The sequence below is a fragment of the Zootoca vivipara genome, chromosome 8, assembly GCF_965207765.1.
Source record: "Zootoca vivipara chromosome 8, rZooViv2.hap1.1, whole genome shotgun sequence".
Taxonomy (NCBI): Eukaryota; Metazoa; Chordata; class Lepidosauria; order Squamata; family Lacertidae; genus Zootoca; species Zootoca vivipara.
In genome coordinates, this window is record NC_142591.1 from 64,531,678 (window position 1) to 64,544,623 (window position 12,946).

The window sequence follows — 12,946 nt, forward strand, 5'->3', positions numbered from 1 at the left end:
AAAACCAGCATGTTGTGAAGAGAACAGGTTTAAGGGCAGCACACAAATATCAGCAGTAAAGCAAAGCAGAGCGAATATGTACAGATGTGTTTCCATTCATATTCTTCTTATACTTCAGGGGCTGAAGAAGAAGAAGAAGGCGATAACACGCCAATAGTGGTGCCATCAAGAACTCTTCCAAAGATGCCGCCAACTAGCGATGCTCCCAGAACTGAGAAAACCACGCTGAAAATGCAGACCAAGGTACCTACGCAAACAAAGGTGTGTGCAGGGGAGGAGCCTCTTGCTGGTTTTTAAAGCCACAGTAATAATAATTTAACCTTAAATGCCATCTGATGTATGCTTTAAGAGGATTTACTAGGGTTAGTGCACAGCTGTGGATTAAGCATAAAGACAACTCCCTTGGATATCATATCTGTCTATTAGGAGAAAAACAGAGCTTTGGTCTTCTGTTTTGAAACGTGTGTATTCCCCTCCCCCTCTATATCTGAGAATATATCAGATGCTACTCTCCAGTAGAAGGCGGCCGGTGCCCACAGTTTGTAAGGGTTCTTCCCCAGTGCTACATTTTCCTACTCAAGCATCCTCAGGCTGGCGACCTCCCCAATGTGTTAGTGCATACAGCTAAAATGGGAAAGCTTGGTGACAAGCGTAGAATCCCCAGCCTTGCATTTTCTGCTGTTGTGCAAAGTAGCAGTAGGTTATTGCAAGGAGAAAGGGAGTGGGCAGGAGACTCTGTGCTTAAGCCTTACTCTGCCCGATGCTTCCCCTCTTTTAGCCCTTAACCCTATTCCAACCAGCTTCTCTCTCCCTCCCCCCCACTTTTAGTGGGGAAGGGAGACAGGTGTGTAAGGAAAGCAAAGGTTGGTGTAGGGTTAAGTACTGCAAAGTTATGATTCTGAGTTGCATCGTAAGAGATACTTCCAAAGGCCTGAAACTTGCAAACAACAACAACAACAACAACACATAGTGCAGAGTTTTTAGTAACTATCAAAGAGTGGGGCAAGCTGCTGTAGTTTCCTGCATCCAGGGCACCCAATAAGCATCACCGAGCAGTTGGCTGTTCCTCTTATGGACTGTGAATCCTCTCAGAATGTGCTTGTTGCTTCCCTTACGAATTCTGACACTCAGAAAGGTTTTACACAGGGCAACCAAAAAACAAAATATCAAAAGGAGCTGATTGCCGCTAAAAGCTTTGTTGTAGGGCTATTGGCACACTGGTCTTTGTACAGAGTTCCCTCAAATTAACAGTGGAAATGTTTTTGGGTGTAAATTGTGGAGAATAGGCTCCTTGTTTTGAATTATAGGAACAAGAGCCTCTTACCAAGTCAGATCTACCTAGTTACCGTACACTATGCTTTCTACACCAACCTTATTTTCCAACTTGGCGTCCTCCAGCTGGGGCTGATGGGAGTTGTAGTCTAAAACAGCTGGATCGCACCAAGTTGGGGAAGACTAGGCTGCACTGACTGGCAGTGGCTCCTCAGGTTTGAGAGAGGGGACGTTCCAGCCTTACCTGGAGATGTTTGAGATTGAACCTGGGACCTTTTGTATACAAAGAACATGGTCTTCCACTGAGCTACAGGCCACGTTACGTTACACAGTTGAAGAATATTTAAACTGAAATAGACTACATTCATTGCACCATGTAACAACAAATTTATTTGATTTTACTCTTGTTTCATAGGGGTAAGCAAATCTATATAAGCACACGTTGATTTGCAGGAGTTATTTTGAGAAAGGGGTCTGAGGCTTCCAGTTAGAAATTTAGGAGACAAGTTCTGCCCCCCCCATCCCCCTTTCAGGTTCTCAGAAGAGTTGAGATAAAGGTGTCAAGTGAATAGGAAATGTATATATTACAGAATTTGAATGCATAAAGGGTAATGGTTTCTGTTACTGCTGCTGGGGGGTTGCTGTTTCTCCCTCTGAACTGACTGTCCCATTGTTTCCCCACATCTTGTGCTACAGTCGCCTGAAGAGATTGATAAAAAGAGGATTCTCAAGCCTGATGCTGAAAACAAAAATGCTAAGAATGAACCAGGTGAAGACACTGACGTATTCACCCAAAAACACTCAGAAAACCTTTTCCAGAGAACAGAAGTATTGGCAGGTGGGTGCCATATGTTCATAAGCTGCAGGAAAAGGAGCTTCCTGTTCTATTTTGAAGCCATGGTATTCGCTATCTGTGCAGCTACTCACATAGCTGTTAGGCGTATTGAAGGGACTGTTGCTTTGGAGCACTGTTCCTCTCCACCCTGCGGTATGATGCAATCTCCCTCCCCACTTTCTCTTTTGCAACCCAGGAACTGTTCCCATTTTATTGCTCTTTTCCTCTCGATACATTGCTGCCCTTTCCTTAGCATCTCAATAATGTTTACACCAGGTCATTCACTTCCTCCTCAAGGGATAGAAGAAAAAACAAAATCTCTTTCACCTGAGGGGTTTGGGATTTGTTTGTTTTTTTGCAAAGGGGATGGGGCTGCTAGAAGCATTTGAGCTTTGCGAATTCGGATACGAACGAACCCTATTCTGCACCTCACACAGATGGATGTGAGGATCCAAACACTGTCAGCCTTTTGGATTTCACACTTCCTCAAATTTTGCAATGCAGTTTTTGGTTCAAAGCATATAGAATTGTGTTTAATGGTGGCACGTGTTTTCAGATAAAATAATGTACATAAATGGGCATTTTGAGAGAATGTGTATTGAAAAGTACATATTGACCACCGTCCCTGGAACACCCCTTTTCACCTTCTAGGCCACTGGCGCACCAGCAGTGGAGGGGAAATGGCAGCAATCCTCTCCACAGGTGGTGATCTCCCTCCCTCTGGGCTACTCTCTCTGGGACCAGAGAGTTGCACCCTTCATGCCTTGCTTGTCTAGTTTGACTCCAGGGCTGCAATTCACACATGCTAGGAAGCGAATCCTGTTGCATTTTGCAACCAAGTAAATATATTTGGGGCTGGGCTTGTCAAGCCTTCAGGAACATTTTAGAACGTCCCTTCTAGAACCTTAACAGTTATTTGGCTATAATATAAACTGGGTGGCTCTTAAGAACCTGGTTGGGTTATAAACACGATTTACATGTTTAAACTAAACTAAATTAAAAGGGGACGACAGAGGACGAGATGGTTGGACAGTGTTCTCGAAGCTACGAACATGAGTTTGACCAAACTGCGGGAGGCAGTGGAAGACAGGAGTGCCTGGCATGCTCTGGTCCATGGGGTCACGAAGAGTCGGACACGACTAAACGACTAAACAACAACAACAACAACAAATTAAAATATTTCCATGGCAGTGCTCCAAGGGGCCATAGTTGACAGTGCCAGAAGCAAAAGTAGGGGGATAAACATTTTTGTTAACCCTTTGTACAGTAGAATGGTTTCTACGCACACTTGCACACCCCTCCCTATCCAGGCAAGCAAACTGCATTATTCAGGGATGCATTTCAGCCAGGCAGAACCCTCATGGAAACTGCAGAGCAGGACCAGTGAGGGGCGTGGCCTGGAAAGAGGAGGTGTGGCAAGGGTAGGAAACCTCTCCACTTGGTTCCCAGGCTTGAGACTTGTTGCTTTGAAATGCCATTTTGAAAGGTTGGGATACTCAGTAAAGGATGGGGGTTGTTTTTTCTCTTGAGAGGGGACAACTTGGAGGCAATACACTGCTCCTGGTGAAACTTCTGTTCTTTTCCCTTCCATAGCTGTTATCGCCGGTGGAGTTATTGGTTTTCTCTTTGCAATCTTCCTTATCTTGCTTTTGGTATATCGCATGAGAAAGAAGGATGAAGGCAGCTATGACCTTGGAGAACGCAAACCATCCAGCGCTGCCTACCAGAAGGCACCCACTAAGGAGTTTTATGCATAAAACTCTTAACTCTTAAGTGTCTCTGTTTAAGAGATCACTGAACTTTTTAAATAAAGCTTTTTTTTTGCATAGAATAATGAAGAAACCTTTTTTTTTTCATTAAAGAGCCTTTATGGCACCTTTATGATAAAAAAAATCCCATTGTATTTAAAACTTTTCATGTATTCCTTTTAAGAAAATGTAAAGTAAAATCTTAACATTTTGCAGTGTTCTGTGAATAACAGTGGCAAAACATTATTTTATACAGCCATTGATGTTCACTGAATCATTTAAAAACTTTATGCATAAATGAAAATGATTGTTTTTATCCTATGGTTCAATGAAAGTTGTTTAATTTTTGTCAGCATGTCTGATTGATCTTACAAGTTAGTTTTTATTTCATTAATTTATCTGTTTCCAAAAAAATAAAATAAACATAAAATGCCTTTTTGTAGTTGTCATGGTGCAATTTGTCTTCGGATAACTCAGATAATGGTAACTCTTAGTGTAAATGTATTTTTTCAGCTATGTAAACTTTAACCTCCACTTTGTATAAATTTTAGTGTCAGAAAATCCATTTTACACCTTGCTTTGTTTCTCAGTGTTCCTATAGCTTCATTGAAACTTACAGCAGCAAATTAATGTGTAAAATTGGACTATTACTGCAAACGATGTAGTCGTACCCGTACAAAAACAAGTCTTCTTTATGGGAGATTTTGCAGTAAGCAACTGACAAGCCTATACAAACCCAAAGACTCTTAACAGTATTCCAAGATGTTGCTGCAAATTTCTATGGCCACTGTTGGTTAATTTCTTGCAATTTGAAGGTACGAGTAGGAATTGGAAAAGAATCCTTTTTTTTAATTGTTCTTTTAAAAATGCATTTAAGTTGTAAACGTCTTTTAAAGCCTTTGAAGTGCCTATGATTCTATGTAACTTGTTGCAGACTGGTGTTAATGAGTATATAACAGTAAAGAGAGAGAGAGAAAAGAAAATGTTGGTATTTTATAAGCACAGACAATTCTAATGGTAACTTTTGTAGTCTTACATGGATAGACATAAATTGTAATTTGGGAACATAAACACTACTGAATAAATCATGTGGCCTAATACTGAAATATTTTATTGTGGACTTTATTTTGTTCTCTTTCGTATATTGGTGACTCCATGCGCCATGCTACTGCGGTAATTGCATATGTTATATGATAAAAGGATATGTTGGAAACAAAGGTCCCTGCAAGGTTGCTAACAAGAGTTTCACAGGAGAAATAGCTCTCTTTATAGCCTCATTAAAATGAAAACGTACCTGCAGTTGTTAATTCTTTTCACACTGGTGAAATGTTAAGTTCTAATCAATATGGGCCACTTCTTTAGCGCTCAAATTCACATGAATATAAAGTTTCAGTTCTCCATGTGCTTGAATGATTCCTCCCACCCACGCCTTGCCCTTGAAATAAGCATATGGATATGTTTGCATGCCTTGATAAGTAACAGAATTACTCCACATCATTATCTCTGTGGTGGGGGTTGAGAATAGCTGGCCAGAACTGTATGTTCAGTGGCTACCATTTCTCCAAAGAAAAGGATGCGAGGAGAGGGCAGAAACAGCAGGTGGGAAGGACCCCCTCCTTTTGCCTGCTGGCGCTTCCCTGGAAATCTGTGCAACCACACAACTCTTTGCATGGGAGAAGTGGTCTCCAGGCGCCTGAGTCCCACTGAATGTGCTTGGGACATCATGCCAAATGTGGAGACCACAGAGACCACACAGAAGTGCCCTGTCCTACACAGTCTGTATAAGATGGACACGAACAAGGAGGCATGATAGGGTTTAGTGAAGGGACAGTAAGGATGAAGAACTTGTGGCCCTCCAGATGCTGGGCCCCAGCTCCCAACAGTCCCACTCATCATGGCCAGTGGTCAGCACAGGTGGGGGGTATGTGTTCCATCAATATCTAGAGGTCTACCCAGTCCCCATTCCAGGGGTAGGGAGAAGGTTAAGCTGCGGTAGATAGCACAGAACTGCTGAGGTTAATGTGCACCGAATAATGATTTTAGTCCCGATCATAGGCCTCAAGTATGACAAGCTGGAATGGTGTTTGTTCTTTTTAAGGTGCAAAAATTATGTTTTGCAATCTATAGCAGAGAGCCTGAATGCCGCAGGAGCAAGGAGGAGCTTAAAAAACAGATCTAATAAGGAAGTGGACCACTGCAGGCTTAAAAGCCAAGAGCTTTGAGGTTCATGTGGAAGGTGGTTGACCAAGCCAACATATAGACTAGAAGATAAAAGAGAAGAGGGTATGTCAGAGGCAAGGGGATTTCATGAGACGCAAAGATCTGACAGAAGAGGGGAGGGTGTAACCTGAATAAGGAAGTCCAGTGAAGAGTGCAGTAATCTGGGCAAGTGAAAAAACCAAAGTATCACACACACACACACACACACACCCCTATCTCTTTACAACATGTACATTCAACGTTGGGCTTTGAGTCTCTCTGGATTGGCTTCTTTTGCTGGTACAGTGTGTAACATGTCATTGATGGAATAAAAGAGAAATACAGTGGTGCCTTGACTTACGAATTTCATCCGTTCCGAAGGCACCTTCATAGGTCGCAAAATTCGTAAGTCAAAAAGCGCCATTGGAAACGCGATCTCCCATAGGAATGCATTGGAAACGGAAAATTTCATAAGTCGAAGCAACCCCATCTAAAAATTCGTAAGTCGAAAAAACCCTATCTAAAACCGCCGCGGTTTCCGTTCAGATGTCGAGAAATTCGTAAGCGTGTGGCCATTTGCCTCATACGTAAGTCAAAAAATTCGGTTGTGGAGTCTTTCATAAGTCAAGGTACCACTGTAGTGTTGGATTTATGCAGGACCATCCACACAATGTGCTGCTTTAGTAGTTGCTCTGTGATGCTTTCCCATTGTTAACACGTTGTATTTTGCATCTGGAGTGGGCACAGGGGTTCCCAAACTAAGGCCCGGGGGCCGGATGCAGCCCAATCGCCTTCTAAATCTGGCCCGCCGATGGTCAAGGAATCAGCATGTTTTCACATGAGTAGAATGTGTCCTTTTATTTCAAATGCATCTCTGGGTTATTTGTGGGGCCTGCCTGGTGTTTTTACATGAGTAGAATGTGTCCTTTTGTTTAAAATGCATCTCTGGGTTATTTGTAGGGCATAGGAATTCGTTCATATTTTTTTTAAAATATAGTCCGGCCCCCCACAAGGTCTGAGAGACAGTGGACCAACCCCTGCTGAAAAAGTTTGCTGATCCCTGCTATAGCACGACAAAACCCGGGGGGGGGGGCAACCCCAGGACACGGGTGGTGGGAAACGTTGCGAGGTTTCGGTAGGAAGCCAAGGAACATTCCCTGGTAGGAAATGAAGTGGTATGTACAATCTCAACTTCCTGCAGTTCCAAGCAGTATTGGAAGCGTGATTGCGTAGAATCAGCTGGATACCGTCATGAGCGCAAATTACAATGGATGCACAACATAAAGGGTGCATGGACCACATGATGTCCCTTGGAAGGGTGTGATATTAGAAATTCGTGTGGCAGGAGATTAAACTTCATTCTACTTTGCATAATGGAGTAGCTATTCCAATAAAATCTCACCATTTGGCCTAGCAAATAACTCTCTGCTTGGTTGCTTGCAAGAGACTGAGTGGCAGCTTTCCTGCTATAGAAAATTATTTAATAAGTTACTTGAAAGCTAACTGAAATACTTTGCATGCTTCTTTCGACTTTGCCACAAGCTGAGCCGCTTTAAAATGGTGTTCATCAAGTGTTCATTAATTGCACAAAATGTAGTGAAGTGGAGCTCACGAAACAACAGCTGCTGGAAATAACGGCACCAAGATGAAATTTTGGCAAAAAGCCTTTGCTGCCACCCAAATGCCAACATAAAGTCTACTACACCCAAACATAGTTATTTCATTTGCATGCTCTGATGTAAAGTGTTCTCCATAATTCCAGGTTGTTTACAGGTTGAGTAAGCCAAATACTAAATGGAGAATATGACGCTTTCTCTGCACAGTCAGAATTAAAGCATCTAGTTATGCAATCTACCTCCACCATTTTTGCAATGGGAGGCGGGTGGATTGGATGAAAGGACAGCCCTGTTGGCATCCCCCTATGAAGTGTTGCCAGCACCACCCTTCCTGTGTGGAATTCCCTCCTCCACCTGCTGAATGGGTGAGCGGAATAGCCAATGGAAACCCCCAAAATGACGCATTTGGGGTGGGGGTGGGGAAGAGCTAAACCAATCTGGGATCTGCTGCCCCTCTGACTGGCATGTGGAGCAGAACTGTGGTTGCAGAGGTGGCCCCAACAGAGAGTGGCTGGGGTGCAAGGATAAGGGTTGCATCCTAAATATTCAACCTCCTGTTTTGAATTTTCAGCTTTTTAATACGTCAAATAGTGCAAAAGATGTCTTTTCCCAGTATAGACTATGCTTCTAAGGCAATTTCACTGGCACTGGAGTGATTCTTCCCTGTGGGGTGGATCCAAAAGTGCCTTGTGCAAGCAGAGGGGTGATTCCTCTGGGCCCCATTCCATACCATTCCAAGAGTTCCATTGACCCACCAGCAGATTTTCAGGGTCAGAGGAAGGCATGCAGTGCTTCTCTAGAGCCAACCCTACATGTTTCCTACAGGCCAAGTTTTGTTGTCATGGTGACGAATTTTATACTCTTGATCTTCAGCCTCCTTACTAGAAGACGCTTCACAACTCTGCTGCTAAAATACATATAATTCTGGATCCAGAGAACTCTGTCAATTTGGTTCAATGTCTAAAATGATGCATTATTATTATTATTTATTTATACCCCGCCCATCTGGCTGGGTTTCCCCCACCACTCTGGGCGGCTTCCAACAAACATTAACATACATCAAATATCACAGATTAAAAACTTCCCTAAACAGGGCTGCCTTTAGGTATTTTCTAAATGTCAGGTAGTCTGACCTCTAATAGGAGGGTGTTCCACAGGGCGGGCACCACTACCGAAAAGGCCCTCTGCCTTGTTCCCTGTAGCTTTGCTTCTCGCAATGAGGGAACCGCCAGAAGGCCCTCGGTGCTGGATCTCGGTGTCCGGGCTGAACGATGGGGGTGGAGACACTCCTTCAGGTATACAGGACCAAGGCCGTTTAGGGCTTTAACGGCCAACACCAACATTTTGAATTGTGCTCGGAAACATACTGGGAGCCAATGTAGGTCTCTTAGGACCGGTGTTATGTGGTCTCGGCGGCCACTCCCAGTCACCAGTCTAGCTGCCACATTCTGGATTAATTGCAGTTTCCGGGTGACCTTCAAAGGTAGCCCCACGTAGAGCGCATTGCAGTAGTCCAAGCGGGAGATAACTAGAGCATGCACCACTCTGGTGAGACAGTCTGCGGGCAGGTAGGGTCTCAGCCTGCGTGCCGGATGGAGCTGATAGACAGCCGCCCTGGACACAGAATTAACCTGTGGCTCCATGGACAGCTGTGAGTCCAAAATGACTCCCAGGCTGCGCACCTGGTCCTCACGAGCACAGTGACCCCATTCAGGACCAGGGAATCCCCCACACCCGCCCGCCCTCTGTTCCCCAAAAACAGTACTTCTGTCTTGTCAGGATTCAACCTCAATCTGTTAGCCGCCATCCATCCTCCAACCACCTCCAGGCACTCACACAGGACATTCACTGCCTTCACTGGTTCTGATTTAAAAGAGAGATAGAGTTGGGTGTCATCCGCATACTGATGAAAACCCAGCCCAAACCCCCTGGTGATCTCTCCCAGCGGCTTCATATAGATGTTAAAAAGCATGGGGGAAAGGACGGAACCCTGAGGCACCCCACAAGTGAGAGCCCAGGGGTCTGAACACTCATCCCCCACCACCACTTTCTGAACATGACCCAGGAGGAAGGAGCGGAACCACTGTATGACAGTCCCCCCAGCTCCCAACCCCTCTAGACGGTCCAGAAGGATGTTATGGTTGATTGTATCAAAGGCCGCTGAGAGATCCAGCAGAACTAGGAAACAGCTCTCACCTTTGTCCCTAGCCTGCCGGAGATCATCAACCAGCGCAACCAAGGCAGTTTCAGTCCCATGATGAGGTCTGAATCCCGGTTGGAAGGGATCCAAATGGTCCGCATCCTCCTGGCGTGCTTGGAGTTGTTCAGCAACCACTCGCTCAATCACCTTGCCCAAGAATGGTAGATTTGAGACTGGGCGATAATTGGCCACATTTGCTGGGTCTAAAGATGTTTTTTTAAGAAGCGGTTTAATGACCGCCTCTTTCAGCGGGTCTGGAAATACTCCCTCATAGAGGGAAGCATTTACCACCCTGCGGAGCCCATCACCCAGCCCTTCCCAGCTCACTTTTATTAGCCAGGATGGGCAAGGGTCAAGGAGACAGGTGGTTGGTTTCACTCATCCAAGCAGCCTGTCCATATCCTCGGAGATAACAGATTGAAATTGATCCCATGAAACATGACTAGACAGGCCTTCAGCACTCTCCCGCCCCGGCCCTGCTCCCATGGTGGAGTCTACCTCCCTCCGAATCTGAGCGACTTTATCTGCAAAAAACTTTGCAAAAGCATTGCAGGAGATATTGGGGTCCCTATCAGGCCCCGATGACGAAGGTGGTTCAGATAGATTGCGAACCACCTGGAACAGTCTCCTGCTGCTGTTTTCTGCAGATGTGATAGAAACGGTGAAGAAGGTCCTCTTCGCCGTCGCCATTGCCACTTGGTAGGCTCGAAGTTGAGCTCTAGGCCGTGTCTGGTCTGATTCAGAATGAGTTTTCCGCCACCGGCACTCTAGCCGTCTCAGCGACTGTTTCATCGCCCTCAGCTCCGGGGAAAACCACAGGGCTGTCCGGGCTCCATGCAATCGGAGAGGGCGCTTCAGAGCCAGACAGTCAATAGCCCTGGTTAACTCCACATTCCAGCGGGCCACCAGGGAATCAGCTGAAAGGCCATCAACATGGGATAAAACATCCCCTACCACTCTCTGGAAGCCAATTGGATCCATTAAGTAGCGGGGGCGGACCATCCAAATCGGTCCCACCTCCCTGCATGAGGGAAAATACTCCTTTCTGTGCTCCGTAAGTGATTCTTTGTAAGTGGGAGTGACTTTGTAAAGTGACTTGAGCCATTGTATAGATTAACTCGACAAATAAATTTAAACGGCAATAGTATGCCATAGAAAGGGCCCTACTCTGGATGAAGACTCTTGTCTATTAAATTTGGATCCCCCTCATTCTCTTTTCACATGCCCAAGGCAGCATATAGCATGAAAAAAGATTATATTAAGATAAAAGCACATCAATAAAAACAGTGAAAGCCATCAGCACCGCGTCATTTTTTCTTGTCCCAATGAAGACAGCAGGATAGTAAAGATACACAGAGTGTGGGGTCTCCACTGTACCGAGCGATACAATAGTCTTGTCTGGATTCAGTTTCAGGAGATTCTCTTGGATCCTGGGCCAAGCTGTGACTTCGAGTCAGAAGGGCAAAACATGGTTGCCTTCTGTTCTTCCCACCCATCTTGCAGCGTCGTCATTGTTTTGTACTGGATCCAAGTAAGCTGACTGAAGCTGAATCAAGAGACGATTAAAATGATGATGAACCCACTGAATCTTTCGGGGAGCATGGATTAATTATTGTTCTTGCCAAAATGACAACAACTTAACTTTCCAAGTATAATTCTTGGTAGGCTTAAATTAATATTTAACCATTCTGCTCCTGTTGCTTATTACTTTCAAATTCGTTGCAGAGCTACGTAATTTAATAGAAAGTGGGTGGGCGACACAATAAAAGAACAAAGTACAGTACTGTTAAATTGATGCCGTTTCCTGCGATGCAGAAAAACATATTGTTGGATGGTTTTTAGATAGTAACACATATTGAGAACGCCCTTCAGTGGACTGCTTGGTCATTTTTACATTGTATTTTTACAAAAGGGTTCTTATTACTTTCTGTGGTAGACACTATATTTTATTACACATATGCTTCCAAATCAATGGCGTGGTCACTTTTTGAATAATGTGGACAGTTCTAATTGCTCGTTCTCAAAAAGGATATTGTAGAGCTGGGGGAAGTGCAGGGAAAGGGGAAACAAAATGATCAGGGGGGGTGGAACAACTCTCTGGGGAAAAGCTAAATAAAACCTTTGAAGATTTTTATTTTAGCTGAAAGGATGACTAAAGCAGGGGGTTATAATAGGTTATACCATTATACATGTTCTGATGATTTTCTTTCTTTCCTGTCAGTCACAATACTAGATCTCAGGTCATCCAATCAAACAGATTGCAAACCGATTCAGGACAGACAAAAGAAATAAACAAAAAAAATTTAAAAAATTGTCTCGTAGCACCTTAGAGACCAACTAAGTTTGTTCTGGGTATAAGCTTTCGTGTGCATGCACACTTCTCCAGATACCTTTTCTTCAGATACACTTTCTTCAGACAAAAGAAAGTAATTCTTCACCAAAGAACTAAGCTATGGACAGGGTTGGCCCAAAACATTTTGGCAGCTGAAGTGAACCACAAAATGGCGTCGGGAGTGAAGATCTACCTCAGGAATACAGGTGGGAAGAGACCAGCAGCACCTTCTATTCTCTAGGAGGAGGTGGCGGCAACTCTGGCATTTGTTAGTTGCAACTTAGCAAGATAAACTAGATAAACTTCAATATACCTACCTCTACTATAGCTTCTTAGGAGGTGACAGCTACCATATTTCCCCTGTTGGAACTGTACATACTTGTTAATTTGGACCATGATCTTGTCATAAATTCTTAGCAAAACACTTTCCATTGAAAATGTCAATATCTTTCTCACAAAAAATTACTTTTCAGTATAAACAGACTTTTTTTTTTAAGTATCCATTTATGCATGAGTTGTTAAGACCATAGGGATAGGGTTAGACAAATACTCCTGTCAAATCAAAGCAACCAGCCCAAGAAGACATTATCCATTCTGTTGTGTGTAAGTATGTAGGAGTGAGAAGAGCAATCATTAGCTAGACTTTTTAATGACTCAAGTTGGGAACTATTTTTCATGGGAGATCTCCTGGATCTGCTGTGAGAAATCGGCAATATTACACTACATGCATTTGGTCACAGCTTT

At 44.0% G+C, this 12,946-nt stretch overlaps 1 protein-coding gene across 2 annotated transcripts in view; it reads left to right on the top strand.

Annotated features, from left to right (window-relative positions):
* Positions 1-4,961, top strand: part of SDC2 (syndecan 2) — a 66,312-nt gene extending 61,351 nt beyond the window's left edge. The window contains exons 3-5 of one of the 2 annotated variants that reach the window (XM_035124703.3): positions 119-261; positions 1,969-2,110; positions 3,701-4,961. In XM_035124703.3, the coding sequence (XP_034980594.1) occupies positions 119-261; positions 1,969-2,110; positions 3,701-3,864 (449 nt within the window). In that variant the 3' untranslated portion in view covers positions 3,865-4,961. The remainder of the gene's footprint in view (positions 1-118; positions 262-1,968; positions 2,111-3,700) is intronic. The other variant, XM_035124704.3, reaches the window with a different exon arrangement.
* The last annotated feature ends 7,985 nt before the right edge of the window (positions 4,962-12,946 follow it).